We start from the raw sequence: 16,354 nt of genomic DNA, 5'->3' as shown, positions 1-16,354 counted from the left end.
ATTGGTTGACTCCCGGCTAACTTTCAAAGAACATGTTTCAAGCATCGTTAATGCATCCTACAGGAAGTTAGGCCTCATTTCAAGGATAATTAAGAAGTTTACGAATGTTAACTGCTTTATTCTTTTGTCCACTCAAATATAGAGTTTAGTTCTGCTGTATGGAACTGTATTAATTTGACCAATGTTGCAAAAATTGAATGTGTTCAGCAATGTTTCATTCGTATCCTGTATGATCTATTTCTTGGACGCCGTGTATTTTGTGCCTATGAGCGTGTACTGCACATGTTTAATATTAGACCCCTAGAAATAAGGCGGAAATACCGTGATTACTTATTCTTGTATAAACTAATTCACAACCACTTTCCCGTCCGCAGTTACTGTGAGCTGTAACATTCTGCATGCCTTGCCCTAACATGCGTAATCTTAGCATTTTCCACGTGAATTCCTCTTGCACTTCTAACGCTATACCACGTCTTGTAACACAACAAAATACCTTGCGTCATGATCTTCATATATTCTACTCTATTATTTGCTCATTATCCGACTTCTGTCTTTGATTTATTCAATTTTTTGTCGCACTTTGTACCACTGTTGTTTGACACATTCTGTTTTATTTTTTGGTTTTATGTTCTTTGTGTAACACAAGTGTACCAATATTAAGGCATAAAGCTGTTCTTGAGCACTTTCAAAAAATAAATAAATGAAAATGAAATGAAACAGGTGCCATTGAATTTATCCCAACACTGTGAAGCAAGCACAATGACTGAGTGAATTTCCTTGCAAGAGGAGCCAGTTTGATATTCTCACAACCACCCTCGCATTCGTCCCACAACTGCGCCTCCACCTCCACCACTACACCAATGCATGTGCATTCTGTTGTGATTTAGTTCAGTTTTGGTTTCGCTTTAGTTCCTTCCCCTGAGAGGAGGCATTGTACAATAGCTTTAGTTGTGTCTATGTTTCTGCGTGCTTCTGAATAAAGGGAGGATTCCAGACCAAGTCGCAGACTGTTCGCAGACACTCTTCAATTTAAACACTCCACAATGAAAGTGTTTCTGCTGCTCAGATAAGTCATCTGCGCCACTGGAGTCTCTTATCAAGTGGCTGCTTAACTGAAGTGTCCCCAGGTGGTGCCTCCTGCAAGCTTATGCTGCCACTGTTGCCTGACGTCTCTGAGAATCCCAACAAAGAGCTTGTGCAACAGGTTTTCATCAAAAGTATTCAATAACATGAGCTCCTGTTTCTGTATCAACAACTTCAACCATGCACAGCCATGCAACCAGCGGTTTTATTCATCATGCAAGCTTTAAATAAGGCTCCATTGCACAATCCACTTCTTCTGCTCCACCAATGACCACCATTTGTGACCATGCAGGCCAAGATGATGAAAGGAGCACCAACCAGAGGACATAGGTCTGTGGGTGGCCCCCATCATAACCCGGCAGCCAAGAGACAGTGGCCGCAAAGGCGCTAGTGTTCACCGACACATTGGTGGGTGCATGTGGTGTTGTGCCTGCAAGGCAACGCCACAAACACATTCTTTCAATGTTAAAGCATAAACACTGAACACAATATCCATCTGGAGCCATACACTGCAACAGGCTTTGAAGGTGAAGCACTGCAATTTTCAGAGTAAAACTTCACAAATGCACAGTGGAAGGTTCTGCTAAGACAGCAAGCTCAAGCCTGCAAGGCCCTCAGAGAACATGCTTAAAAAAAAAAACAACATAATGTAGTGCATAATCTATTACACACTTTTGTCTCACAATTTCTACACAACAAACATTTTACAGAGTGCTCCACAGTGGTGTTGAGGCTCCTACTAAATCTAGCTCAGACGATACCTACGGCAAGCAAGTCACATTTTATGATAATGCTACTAGTACTTGTTTGTTACTCCTGTAGTATTAGGAGGGGTACTCGGAAAGCATGCTCTATGTATTTGAAAATATGGGCATGTGTATTTACATGGTATGAACATGGGAATATAACACTATAAGCTGCAACTTTAGCAGTCTTGTACTCCTTTGCTCTCAAATATCTGGCGCTGATAGTAACGTAACATTAGCAAGACACTTCAGCATTTTTTTTTCTTTCTAGAGTACGTGTAAACAAATACTTTTCTTAATCTGCAGAAAGAAGCTTAAAACACACAAAACACAAAAAATGTGACAGTTTGAGTGCCTTTAAGACCGATAATGATAAAGACAAGTTATGCTAACTGCCTGCCAAAGCTGACTAGAGAACAATGCAAAGAAGTTGAGCTCATAGTTATAAGAGAAGGGGTGACGCACTCTCGACCAGCAAAAGGGTGCTGGTGACCAAGGTGGCGACGTCGTTTTGCAATACACATTCATATCGTCCGTGGTCCTCCTTCTGCAGGCTCCGAATGGTCAGCTTTCCTTTACTCACACTGTGCCGATTTTTGGGTAGCTTCTTGCCATCCGCCTGCACAATGCACCAACAATATTGTGAATGCCCTGCTCTCTTGCCTGCCTCCATTTGGTGTGTTCTTGTGTTTCTTGTGTAGAGTGCACATAATGGTATTGTTTTCTTTCAAACCTTAGGTAAGTGCTTGTTTTATTTCAAAATAATGTTCACGTGCAAGTGTTCCCTGCAAATTAAGTTACTGCAGATCCTCCTCCTCCTCATCATGATCAGCATCATCACTACTGTTGTTGTTGTTGTTGTTGAATATATATATATATATATATACTTAAAAAAACAGAAAGGTAAATGAAAACTGAGAGAGTAGGCTGTAAATTGCAAGTGAAAGAGGCATAAAGTCAAGCTGTAATGACAAATTAGTGCTCCATGGTGTCAAATACCACACCCTTACAAAGAGCAGAGCCTTGGTAAGTGAGAGAATGACATAAATGTACAATAGGATTTCTGTCACCACTGTGAGATAATGGTACCAGCTTCCATGACACGCTCGTCCTGTCTGTACCATGACATGCTCGTCTGTAGTGCTCGTCCTGTCTGCTTCTAGTCTGTCTGTGTCACTTCGCGCCACAATTCAAGATCATGTTACCGTACTAACTCGCCCAATTTTCTATCCTTCTGCAACAGCTTTCAATTGAGCATGTGAGCTTAAAACACCTATGTATGCAGCTTCAGTTGTCACAGGCATTTTGAATAGCAGAAGTACGGTGCTGCCTTCTTCAGCTGTAACTTCCTATGCAACTAAGTCATATCTTGGCATAAAACAAATGTTCCTTTTTACCTAGCGCATTTTCCTCAAGAACAACTCAGTGATGTAAATTATAGCTAGCTGGCTTGCTTGAAGTATTAGTTGCAAGCATAATAAATGTTCTTTCTACATGTGCGCATAATTGTTGCTAATTGTTTTCCCGAGTTTGAACCAGACTATGGTTGGCGAGCAGGTGTGTATCAACCACAGTGCACGAAGTGCCAAGGCGTAGTGCCATTGACACGCCTGATCCCTAGTATTTTTAAATCCCCATTGTGGGGCTAGCTCTTGGAACACAGAATGATAATCCCTTCAGTGCAAGGAAGGTTTCATCCGGAGCAGCATTAAAGGGCCCCTGAAACGGTTCAGACAAATTTTGTAGACGCGCAGGATACAGCTAAAGTTAATCATTCGCACCACAATTTGTGTGAAACGTCTCATATTAAGAGAGCTACGGATGATTACAAGTTACCCTCCTCCACAGTCATGCATTTTCTCCTCAACTCGTTTGCCAAGTGATCGGGGCTAAGCTCCGCCTTCACTGGCTCTGCGTCATGATGTCACGTCGTGTCGTCGACTTCCGGTTCTCTAGGAGCGCGCGCGCGAGGCCTCTCCAAACTCTCCGCCAGCTGCTTGGCAGTCGACCCCAAGCGAGAGCTATCAATGCGAACATTCTGTCGCAGCGCCGAACGTGCCTGGTATTCCGGTAACCACAGGCAAGCTGGGCGTTTCGGCAGATGGCTGGAGGCATAAACTCAAGCTGATGAAGGAACTTTAGCGTAGACGTACGTGAGCTGCCTGACCGGTCTCCACGGTCCAGCCACCCGTTGGTGCAGAGCTTAACCAGCCAAACAAATAGCTAATATTGCTCTGTTAACGATTACACTCCTGCGAAAAATTTGCACCAGCAGCAAAGAAGAATACATTTCACTGCTGCTACTGTGTGTGCTTGAACTCTGTGCCACCAGGTGGCTGCACAGTGCAGACCATTCACATTTGCGCTTCTGCTCATCCCATGAACGACACGATCGAACGGTCAGGCCCTGTTCCCTTGCACTGGCGTTTACCCTAATACTGGACTCGCGAACCACTATGCAGAGACTCCTCAGCTAGGCCATTGCCTCCTTTACTAAATGCCTGTGGAATGGCTCGCACTCCCAGCATAACAAGACCTGCCCTCAGTTGTGAACAAGTGCCGCAAGGTGCTGTTGACAACCAACACTATCATGGGTGGCAAGCGGTACCAACAGCTAGTGACACAGTGCATGGCACGTACGTGGTCGGTACCATGGTGGAACAATGGCAGCACAATCCTCTGGGTGTGCTTTTTAAAGGTTGGCTGTCTGTCTCTAGAATAGCTGTTGCCTGTATTGCCTCGTACACTCTCCATTGTGCATGCACAATGGAGATTTCGGAAGTCATGCAAAGTTGCACCCAGTGGTTCCGCCAGTCATATGTGGCATTCGCAACCGACACTAGCGGAGAGGATAAAAGAGAAAGGGCAAGGCAACTGGTTTTCCGCTGATGCAGTAGGCATCTAGTAAAGGAGGCAAGGGCTAGGCTTGTACCTTCTCAAAGCGGCTTGTTGAAATCCTTCATGGGGCTTTTGTTGGCACTGGTCACTGGCATAGACACAAGTAGGCTTAAGTCCCTTCAAAGCGGTCAGTCACATGTTGGAAGATGACCTTGCCATGGCATTTAGTGGGTTCAAATGTGTTAGCTCATTTTTGTATTCTTGCCCAATCTGAAATTCTTGTTTGAAATAGAAAGCTTACTTTGTTCAGACAAATTCAGTATTTTGCTGGCTGGGAAATGTCAGGGGTCCAAATAGACTCGAGCGAGCATTGATGTTGAGATCTCACGGAACTCGCCCAGTGGCGCACCCTGCATAAGGAAGGTCCCCCTCTCCCCATCCTGCTGGTGTGCATCTGTTTCCTAAGCCGACGCAAAGTTTCATCAACGGAAAGTTTCCCACACAGGCTAGTGATGTAAAATTTCTGTAACTTTTGAAACCGTGAAAAATACCATGAAAAAAAAGATATTTTTCTGTCAAATTTGGAAACACTGGAAAAATGCCCCAACCTCTCTTACCATACAGAAGTAAAAATAACAACAGAAAGACGTACATGAAAAGACATATTTCTAAAGATTTTGACAAGATATAGACATTCTAATAACTAATAACCCACTTTCTTATTCACTGAGAGATTCGTGGTAGCTTTCAGCATTGTTGTATACCAGTGTTTCTTAAACTGCCGTTTATGACCCCTAAATGGGTCATGAGCCTTTTTTGGGGAGTCATGGAAGGTCCGACTATCACTATCATGAATGACTTCAATGCCTCTTAGCAACGTTTGGCGTCAAACTTTATACTATCCCCTTCCCTCTTTGCACTCCTTTGTGTACTTTTGCGAGGTGACAATATTTTGGATGGAAGTTAGCCAAAGAAATGCCATCGCATTTAATGTCTGTGCCTCAAAAGCTAAACTACAACCTTCTTATTAAAATGCATGGTTAAATTGATCCTTGTTAAAAAATATAAACAAGCGCTTTCGGTAGCTCTCTCTGCTGCAGTTAATGTCTTTTAAATAAATTAATATGTAAACGTATTCGCATCATTGAAAAAAGTAGCTTTTCAGAAGGCTTATAAAGGTGGGGGGTCATGGTAGGCGTGGCACTACTTAAGGTCTGGCATATCAGGTCAGGCATCTTGGCATCCTGGAATAGTTTGAGAAACACTATTGTATACGGACCATGAAAAAGCTGCACACGTTTATTCTGTTAGTGAGATGAGGCTGCTGCACTGTTTGCACATTTCCAGAACTTTAGTTTCTCAGATTGCAGATGGAGTGCGTTTTCCATGTGATGAATTGCATGTCGTGAGCTCGCCATGTTAAAAACGAGGTTAAACATGTGGGCGCTTTTAGACGTACATACAAGGTGGGAGAAGAGCAGTCATAAGTATGGATAGATTCTCTACTGTGACCCACTGAAAACCAGTTAACTATGGTAAAGCATTCTTTCATAGCTGTTTATATTCATTCTGTGAAAAAAAGTTGGTAATTGAAGAAATAAAGACGATACTTCTTTTTTTCTAGATTTTTTACTGCAACCTCACTGCCGTCACAAAGATGTGACGTCATAAAATATTGATTTATTCTCACATTTGGGTTATTTTGGCTCCAGATAAGTTCTCATAACTTGCTATGTTGAATGCAGAACGCAATGTAGTCCATTAATGAAAACCTTAACTATAGGACCGTACAAATACTGTCTAAACCCATGAAGTCTTGACGAGCCAGTGCGTGGGACTTCATGGCAGTGTCACCACCGAGATTTAGTTTTTGCGTCTCGTCTGCATTACCTCGTCCTCCTCATGATGTAGGGCGCTCTTGCCATTTCATATTGCTTAATTTAACTTTTTCTTTTATTGGTGTACCTTTTAAAGCAAAAATTTCCCACCTGAGACCAAATCTAAAGAATAAATTATTTGTCATAAACAGCAACTTCTAAATATTACACTAGAGGTGCATCAGTTCAAGTTTTTGAGCAGTCAGACAGGTCCAGTATCTTGGCAGGCTGTCCTGCGTCAAGATTGACAACCAATGAAGAGAAGAAACTTCCTTAAAGGTTTTCCTTCTTTACTTTTATATATATATATATATATATATATATATATATATATATATATATATATATATATATATATATATATATATATATATATATATATATATATATATACACACACAGTAAGCAACGAAAACTGTCCCTGTGGTCTTTTATTTGGTTCCTTCGTATATATGCATGTGTGTGTGCACAAAACATCATCATCTTCATCTTGGCTTCATCAGACCAAAACACACACGACAGAATGCCAAACCATGCTGTTCCTTTGGAGACAACAGCTATTGGTGGAATAATTTTCAAATGTCCAATGGGGTTAACTAAGACGGTGTTAACTAAGACGGAACTACTACAAGACGGTGCTCTTGCTCTGACTTTAAGAGATGCAAATTAAAAAATGCAGCACAGAACTGCCAACCTCTCAGCTAATGTGCACTTTACTTCAGGTTAAAGGAACAGTGAAGTACTGACACAAAAATTTTGTCTCAAGGGTTGATCTTGTATCCCACCATAAGTGACGCAAATCGAGGTTGCCTTTCTGAGGAACAAACGATGGAGATGCAGCACACCACCACTATAAAAGATGTTGCATAAATTTACTGTATGAAATATATGTCACCAGAATGTTTATACTCACAAAGTGACACTAATCTATCTCTTGCATCAGTACACTCCATTTTATTCGGTAAATTGTGCCCTTTTTCTTTTTTTCTGGCTTTTTATGCTCAAGGTTAAAACAAGAAAAACAGTTTTTTACCTACGCTGTTTTTTTTCACGCCCTCACATCTCTACTTAGGTCACAAGGAATCAGACACCATCAACCAAGACAACAAAACAATGCGACACAGAGCCACCCCTGACGTGTGTGTCACGTGTGTCAGAGCGTGTGTGTCAGACGGCAAAGGCACTTCGGAGACCACTGTGTGATGCAGCATCAATTATCATTTAAACAAAAGTCGAATGTGTTCAGAATTGAGAGGAATAACTCAGTAGGTGCAATGCCAAAAGAGGGAGTCGTGAGATCTTGCAAGTTTTTAAGTCAGGAAACCATAACTGGAATGTAACATCGTTTATGTCTTAAATGCACATGACTGAAGCATTGCCATCGCACTCACCAATAGAATTGTGTGCATAAGTGAACACAACCAGTTCATCTATTAAGAAATGGACCTTAACTGGGATAAAAATTGTTAGCCAGATTTGCGTGCTTTGACTGCGTGCTGTAAAACGGTTGGGGTAACTTACCCTCCTCCAAGAGATGGTTGGCGGAGGGTGCCCCTTGCCTTCACAAGGCATGGTGACCTCCGTGTTTCTCGGCTGTTGGTACAGCTCCTTGGGCTTCACTGAGAACATGGGCGGCTCTGCAACACCATATCCCATTCTTCTTTCAATACACAGGTGATAACATCACACAGATGCAGGCAAAGTGTCAATGGAAGCAGCAGAGGTGGCAGCAAAATGAATTGTCTTCTTGTGGCACTCTTGAATGAAGTTTCAAAACTAGAAGTAATTTAGTAGGGTTGATGTAAGGGGTGCGAGCTAAGTTGCAGCATTAGATTGCTGGGAAACTACCACAACTACTATATACATTTTACTATATGTACTATACATGTTGCAATGACAACTGATCAAAGCTGTTGTTGGAAATTATCTTCACAGGGAGGCTTGATGTGTCCACACCAGATATAATATATGATGTATCCCTAGAGTAAAGTGAACACAGCAGGGCTCAGCTAAACCTGGCTACTAACAGAAAACCCTAGCAGAGCACATTATGTTGAAGTCGACCTCCTATAAAGGAAAGAGCAGGGACAGATCCAGTGCATCATTTTTGTGTCTTTCTAACTTCTGAACACAAATATACACAGAAAACAATGAAAACTGTCCCTGCCACTATTTTTATTTCTTCCTTTTTTTAAATATGCACGTGTATCTGCAGAGAACATGCAAGGCCTCGTTAAATCAAACAGCAGTGCAAAATTATTTTCCAGATCATGAAAAGAACAGCACTCGATGAAAGAAAAAAGGAAGTGATGAAAAATGTGAGTATGTTTTGACTTTCACAAAGGTAGTTCGCTTTCTTGAAATTCAATTCAAATGCGATATAACCAATTATCATTTGTTCAAGACAAGCTAAATTCTCACTTATTAAATTCAACTATTTTATTTATTTATTTATTTATTTATTTATTTATACAATACTGCAGGCCTCATTGAGGCCCAGGCAGGAGGGGCATACAAAATACAGAATAATTGCATTTGCAGACGTAAGAACAAAAGGACCAAATTAGTGTGCACAATAGCAATGGAGTCCACCAGCTGCGAGAACCAAATGGGTAAAAAGAACACTCGGTCTTGTAACCAAACAATTCCCAAAACAAAAGTGAAGAGTAAATGTACAAATGAACCGTCAGTACAATTTTAAGCAATGAGAAGGAATGTAACACAAAGATCAATTTCAGTTATTACTAGTAATGAAATCAGTAGTTCAAACGGTCAATGGAATCAGTACTGTTTAGTAGCGACTGAGTTAAATTATTCCAATCGGTTATAGTGCGTGGGAAAAAAGAATATTTAAAAATGTTAGTTCTGGCATTATAGGGAGTTAGAGAGTCAGCATGACGATGACGTGTTCGGCGTGCTGCCATTGGCGTTACATAAGGCTCAGGAGTGAGGGCGAGGAGATTATTTTTAAGAAGAAAAAGAAATTTCAGCCGTTGTATTTTTCTTCGTATTTCCAATGTCTGAATGCCATGTTGTCTCATTATTGCTGTCGGGGAATCAGTCATACGGTATTTCGAAAAAATAAATCTGATTGCTTTACGCTGTACTCTTTCTAGTGCACCAATGTTCGTTTTTGTGTAAGGGTCCCACACTATGCAGGCATACTCCAGTTTTGGCCTTATTATTGATGTGTAGGCTAAAAGTTTAGTTTCAGCGGGAGCTTGTTTTAGTTTATGACGTAGAAGACAGAGTTTACGAAAGGCTGAGTCACATACGTTAGAAATGTGAATGTTCCAGTGCAGGTTATGAGTTATTGTGACGCCAAGATATTTGTATTCCCTAACCTCGGTTAATGGTTCAGATCCGAGAGCGTAAGGAAAAGATAGGCTATTTATTTTTTTAGTTATCTTCATGTAAACTGTTTTGTTAGCATTTACCTCCATGTTCCAACGATTGCACCAAGAAAGGAGGTTTTGAAGATTATTGTTCAGGGTTATCTGATCATCGCAACCGGTTACCTCACTGAACAGAACACAATCGTCAGCGAACAGTTTTATTTGAACTGGTGCTGTGACAACGCTGGCAATGTCATTAATATAAATTAAGAATAATAAAGGCCCTAAAACACTACCCTGAGGGACGCCTGAGGTAACTGGAAGTTCATGGGAATGGTAAGTATCGATACTAACAAACTGTTTTCGGTTAGTGAGGTATGCTGAAACCCAATTAACAATGAAACAAGGAATGTTAATTAACCGAAGTTTTTCAATTAACTTGGAGTGTGAAACAAGGTCAAATGCTTTCCTGAAATCTAAAAATATTACATCTACCTGGCTGGATTTGTCTAGAATATTCGCAAAATAATGAATAACCGATGTTAATTGGGTGACAGTAGAAAAACCTTTTCGAAAACCATGTTGCTCAGGTGAGAGTACACTGTTATCACTTAAGAATTTAGTAATGTAGTTAGCTATGATGTGTTCTAGCATCTTACAGCATGATGACGTTAGCGATATTGGGCGATAGTTACTTATCAGCGTTAGGTCCCCTTTTTTCGGTACAGGTACTACGCGTGCAGTTAGCCAGTCAATAGGAAGAGTTGCTGTGGATAATGAAGCACGAAAAATGATCACAAGAAACTTGGACACCATTTCTGCGTATCGGCGCAGATGTTCATCTCTCAAAGTTTCTCACTAGTTTCTCCCTCCCTCACTAGTTTCTCACTCACTAGTTTCTATGAAGAAAGAAGTTTGCTAATTCAACCTTTACATGCCTGGTGTCATCTAATTAGAACAAGAGAAAGTTAGCAACGGACAGTGCACAAGCACACCAACTGCCAAAGGTTAAAGAAAAACAGGACATTGCCTTACAATGTGGCTCTCTGCCTGCTAAGAAAATTTTTATTTTGCCTAGTCATTTGTTCAGTGCCCGTTTCCAAGTAACTGCTGGCAGCTAACAAGCGCTACTTCTAATCAATGATGACACAGTTGAATAAAAAATAATATTTCCAAAGCATCATTTGGTGTGAATTGCAATTGACTTATGTGAGTTCTGTACACTCCCCTGGGGTATAATTAATTATCACCTGTTTTATTAAAACATGCTCCACAAGAGCAGAGCACATGAATGCTGGATAATTAAGCAATGTAATGGAGCGAATTCAAAGAAGACTACACAAAAGGAGAAGCTCCAGCATGGGCTTAAGCCAAAATGTTGAATTAAAGTACCAAAGAACTTGCACAGGCTCCTTAATCACATCCTGCTGCAGTTTAATATAATTCCAGCTTTCACACAACTTCGACAGACTTTTACATATCTGTGCTTTATTCAACAAAACCAGAATTTTTCCCATGTTCTAATTATATGTCTTATACTATATATCTTCTGTACTCTTCACATTTTATTTGCATACTACAGAAATGAATTCAAATTAACCTGCGGCTAGGGAACCAGATGTGTTGCAGACATTGTTGCATGACTTTATCGTGCCCCACCGCCCCCCCAAAGAAGAGGCTGCAGTAACTGCAAAAAAAGTGCGCCATTGTTCGGTCGTGTGACCATTTTAGGGAAGGGTAAGACCAGATACGAATGCGGAATCTTAGAAGCGTTTCACATTGGAAATGAGAAAGAAAATTGTGTCAGTGATATGTCTTCGTGTTTAACAAACAAGGAATGTGCTTACCTATCGGGTAAGTAAAAGGTAATTAATAAAAAACTGACGTTCATGCACGGGTCTTGGGAGGAGTAGAAGATGTGCATGCGTTGGAGGTTATGCGCGGCAATGTAAATTTCAATAAGGTACAGTTGAAAGTACAGCGTTCGTCCGTGTCTAACACCTTTTCCTTGTGTGCGTCCTTTGTGTTTCGCTGGTACCCCCTTTTTTCAAGTTCAAGTTGAAGAAAGTGTCAAATATAAAATATTCTCTTTGTAACATTTATGCAAGATGTCTTCCTACATAAAACACAAGAAAAAAAAATAGTGAAATGAACTTTTCTTTTCTGAAAGCTCATTTAAAAAGAAAAGCTCCGGCTTCAATTTGTGAAAAAATTTTGGTAGGAAGTGCACTTATGGTGGGCAAAACGTGGGTGCAATAGTGTTTCCTCATTTGCTTTATTCACAAAATATAATAGGCTAAAGTGGCCCACGTTGAGCATGCTGGCTTTAGTGCCACGATGACTCGTTCTGGTTTGTTAATATTTACTTTCTTTTAAAAAAAAGAAAAGGCAACAGTTGCCACATATGAAGGAAGGTTTACCTGGGTTTTTTATTGTGGCAAGAACAGAGAACATGTTTTCTGCTTTGTTTTCTGGGACACAAGACAGAAAAAAACTCGACACTACTTGTGGTGCTTCAACAAATTTATTGCGTGGCCTTTGCAGTTAGCATTAAAAGGGTTGAATCACAGTCAGCTGGCTAGCTGCAGTTCTCACAACGGACAGCGCATGTCTGCTTGATTGACCGCGGGCGCACATCCACACATGCCATGACTGAATTCCTGGCACACGCGGCACTGACTTCCACTCCACTGACTTGTGCTGACGATGCTCCTCGACAGCTGCAGCAGGCGCATGAAGCAGGGTTGATGCTGCCACCAAGTTGGGAGACCATCTCATGTGCCGACTGAATGGAGGCGGTGCTTTCAGACCTCAGGTTGTGCAGGGAAACTTGATGCTTAAGGACTCCCCTCACACCGTCACGGGCTTTCTTCCCATGCCCGGTAGTGGAAGATACCACCTCATGGATATATACTTGGAGTGGCACAACTCATACAGTTGGTACCTATTTTTAAAATAGCTCGCTGCACCATCACTGACGCATGTTATGTGACAGTGGACGGGTGCTTTTTTATCTAACACTTTGTGCACTCTACCTAGGGTGTAGCAGGCGTGAGCTGCGTCGGAAAGCAACACAGGTGAAAATAGAGATTTGTTTCTTGTGCCAATGGTATGATTATGTTTCATTTGAGAGAAGAACAGTCCAATTTTCAGCAAAATCAAAATGCAGAACAATGCTTCTGTGCCGCTTGCACTTCTTTGCCTCGTGAATAGCCGCGGCTTGAGTGCAGCATATGTATTCATGAGGAATCCATTTGGTCACCCATTGCCAAGTTCTTTCACAAAAAGGGTTGGAGACGACGTCTTCTTAATCAAGTCACCGCTTTTCCAAACAGCAAACGTGACCTCGTCCTCATCGACCATTCCCAGACTGGCCAAAGTAAGGGTTTCCCTCCATGGGTAGCGCTCGCATTCACCTAACATACAATCTGTGGTTGGGGAACCGCAAAGGCACAATGCTTTCATGCCTTCCAATGAGATTTCCATGCCGGTTATGTTCTCAAGCACGGAGACACAAAGGTTGGCATTAGCGCAGTAAACACAAATGCCAACCTCTTGTTGTGGTGCGAGCAGCGCCCATTTTGGACACAGGCTTTAAAACCTTGATAGGGCAATGGCACTTTCGGTGCGAGTTGCTTTGAACACCTGGAAGATCTCACAGATAAAACGTGTCATAAACTGCTTTGAGACGTACTCTCTACTCATTCGTGATGACTGACACAACGTCCTTCTTGTTCGGGCTCTGCCGAGAGCACTCAAGTTCGTCCTTGGGGAATTAGTCGAGCGCAGCTTGTACATTCGATGGGCTTGACCTTGAAGTCGTGTGCAAATCAAAATCTGACCACATTCCATGCTTCTCACACCAATTTCGGGCCTTTCTAAGCATTTACGTTGTGACAGCTGGGATTGCCTCTTCAACACGTTTATTTTCAACTTCTGGTGGAACGATGGCAAAGAGACAGAGGCGCTCTCAATAGGACCTTGAAGCCTCGTACGCTTGCTTCAAGCTATTTAACCATCCAGCACATGCATGACATTCTGTCACAGACAGTTCAAGTGTACTGACACTTCCGTATGCAGCACTTAAAGTTGAGCGTATCCTTCTCACCACGACCCTTTCAATCTCGGCCCATTTTCTCTTTCCGTAAGATCCTCTTCTACATTTGTGTATGGAAGATGGTGGCTTCAACGGTGAAACATCGAACGAAAGGTGGAAGTACCTGTTCAAGTCGTCAATTGCTTCTTCATCCTGAAGCAATGCCTCGTCTGCTTCATTGCAGGTATCAGTAGATGAAGACAGGATTTCCTTGAGGCACGCAAAGCAGTGCTGGCAGACTTTGTCGGTGTCACGAATATGGTCAGCCTCTGGCAGTAGCTTCCACGGCAAGACAACATCCAAAACGTTTACGAAAAAAAAAATTTTTTTGTTAGCAATCTTCCTATTGAGAACGCGAAAATAATCAGCACAGAATACTTGGACTCAGCTATGAGCCGCATGCATCGCATGTAGTGAACAGCTAGAACAAATCGAAACATTTATACAGAACAGCAACGCACTCTTTCTGTCGCTTTTCCTGTGGCGCTATCGTGACTGAGCCTTGTTAGATATGGAGCTGTTTCCTGCGCCTACTTCGAGTTCCCCGGACCACATCGAATCGCAGCACATTCCAGAGGATCGCTCGAGCCAACAAGTTCACGTGCCAACAAGTTCGTACGCCGCCGGTAGCTATTCAATGCTTGAGTTTTCCAGAAAACGAAGGGATAACCCGGCATTGTTGCAAGAAAAGTGGGTCCCGAAACAAGAGGGCTGCGATGTACCGGGAAGGCCTGGCCGCGTCGCACCGGTCGCCTTTGAAGAAGGCATTTGCCACCACAGCGGGGCCGTACCACCGGGAGCAGGGGGCCCTCGGACAATGGAGCCCAATCGTCCCCCCTTCGCCGCCTTTGAAGAGAGCATTGCACCACAGCAAGGCAAGACCGCGGGGAGCCGCCGGGTGTGACATCACCGCACGGGTGCCTACCATTGGCCGAAGGTGGCGTCATCGGAGCGGGCTCTCCCATTGGCCGAACATGACGCGACTTCCAGTCCTCGAAGGGTTTAAAAGAAGCATTCCAAAGAGACCGGAGCATTCCCTGATTCACCTCTCTCGAACTTCTTGCCGCGGGCCGCAGCGTCCGAGTTGCTGCCGGCCCGTAATGACTGTTGTTACTTGACTCTCACCTCTCTGTATATAATGTAAAATAAAACTCCCAAGTGTTTTTCATCCCAACGTCCGTCCCTCAACCCCTACAGCCTCTAGAATGTCTCCCGGTTTCATGTGTTATGAAAGGCCACTTAAAGATTTTCACTGTGAAAATGTGGGGGCCACACTCGTTATCAAAAGACAATGTCTGTTTGGAGCCCCCAGTCACCTCTGCTGTTCTCGGCATGGGAAAGCGCGTCAGCAAGGTGCTGACGAAACATAATAAGTTAGCCAACTTCAGCAGCCTTTGACTCAGTCATGTAGCACTGCACTTTTTCGGACAGCTGAAACACAGAGGTGAAGGTAGAGGTAAGACAGGAAGACGTTATCTGTGAGCGACGTGGAAAACATGTGATAATAGGAAACAAAATAAACAGCTATGGAAATGACTGAGTTTTGAGAAAGGCACAGTGTGAGTTGCACGTGGTGATGCTGAAGAAGGTTCCAGTATCCATTGCACGTGGGGGATGGGGAGCACGCAAGTGAAGTAGCACCTCCATATAGGCGCACCTGCTGATTATGGAAGCGCTCCGTTGCTTACGGTTTAGCCTGCCTTGGCATCGCTTACAGGGACTTACTGTGTGCACCAGGCGGGTTCTGGCAAATTAAGCCACAGCATGCACTCACAGTGTCTCGCATGCTGTTGACAAGCATATAATGGAGGCATAAGTGCCATGCCCACAGTGGTTGTAGGCTGCAAACTTGGTACATGTTAGCACTTTAGAGAGTGGCAGCCCCCAGCCCCCGTACAACTAGACACAAATAAAATGCGACAATACATTTTTGTTGAAAACAAGCTGCCAGAGTGAAGTTCTGAAGCAGCAAAGAAATAAGAACTAGATTTGTGTATAATGCAAACTCGTCATATGTCAAACTCTTGTCAAATTACGTCAAACTCTTGCCTTTGCTTCGAGTTGTCAATATATTTGACTTTGCCCTGCCAGCTGCTAGATGCCTGGTTAGCTCAGATGGTAGAGCGGCTGCCCTGGAAAGGCGGTGGTCCTAGGTTTAAGTCCTCGACCAGGACAAATTTTTCAACTGCGAGCCTTTTCTTTCGAGGAAACCGTATGGCTTTCCTTTATCGCAATTGCTACGATTGGGTGGATGTCTCATTTTCCCTTTATTGATTACTTCCCTCCACCTTGCAGGTTTCCACAGAGCTATTATGTCAACTCAAACTGAAGACAACCAGCAAAGGTACTGAAGCCAGCATGCTCAACATGGGCCACTTT

The 16,354-nt window shown here is 42.7% G+C and overlaps 1 protein-coding gene and 1 long non-coding RNA gene across 5 annotated transcripts in view; one reads left to right on the top strand and one right to left on the bottom strand.

Moving 5' to 3' along the window:
* LOC126531780 (protein turtle-like) overlaps window positions 1–16,354 on the bottom strand; it is a 90,953-nt gene that overhangs the window by 37,348 nt on the left and 37,251 nt on the right. For all 4 annotated transcript variants that reach the window (XM_050179500.3, XM_050179501.3, XM_050179502.3 and 1 more), the window contains exons 8-10: window positions 8,066–8,181; window positions 2,295–2,448; window positions 1,402–1,513 (exon numbers count right to left, since the gene is read on the bottom strand). In XM_050179500.3, the coding sequence (XP_050035457.1) occupies window positions 1,402–1,513; window positions 2,295–2,448; window positions 8,066–8,181 (382 nt within the window). The remainder of the gene's footprint in view (window positions 1–1,401; window positions 1,514–2,294; window positions 2,449–8,065; window positions 8,182–16,354) is intronic.
* The window catches only part of LOC129385184 (uncharacterized), a 48,729-nt gene continuing 33,777 nt past the window's right edge, over window positions 1,403–16,354 (top strand). Inside the window, exons 1-3 of the long non-coding RNA XR_008612778.2 lie at window positions 1,403–1,491; window positions 8,812–8,862; window positions 16,271–16,319. This is a non-coding gene — a long non-coding RNA (uncharacterized lncRNA). The remainder of the gene's footprint in view (window positions 1,492–8,811; window positions 8,863–16,270; window positions 16,320–16,354) is intronic.

This window comes from Dermacentor andersoni, chromosome 5 (assembly GCF_023375885.2).
Source record: "Dermacentor andersoni chromosome 5, qqDerAnde1_hic_scaffold, whole genome shotgun sequence".
In the NCBI taxonomy this organism is placed as follows: domain Eukaryota; kingdom Metazoa; phylum Arthropoda; class Arachnida; order Ixodida; family Ixodidae; genus Dermacentor; species Dermacentor andersoni.
Note: the sequence above shows the minus strand (reverse complement) of the source record. Positions and strands in the feature narration are given on the sequence as shown.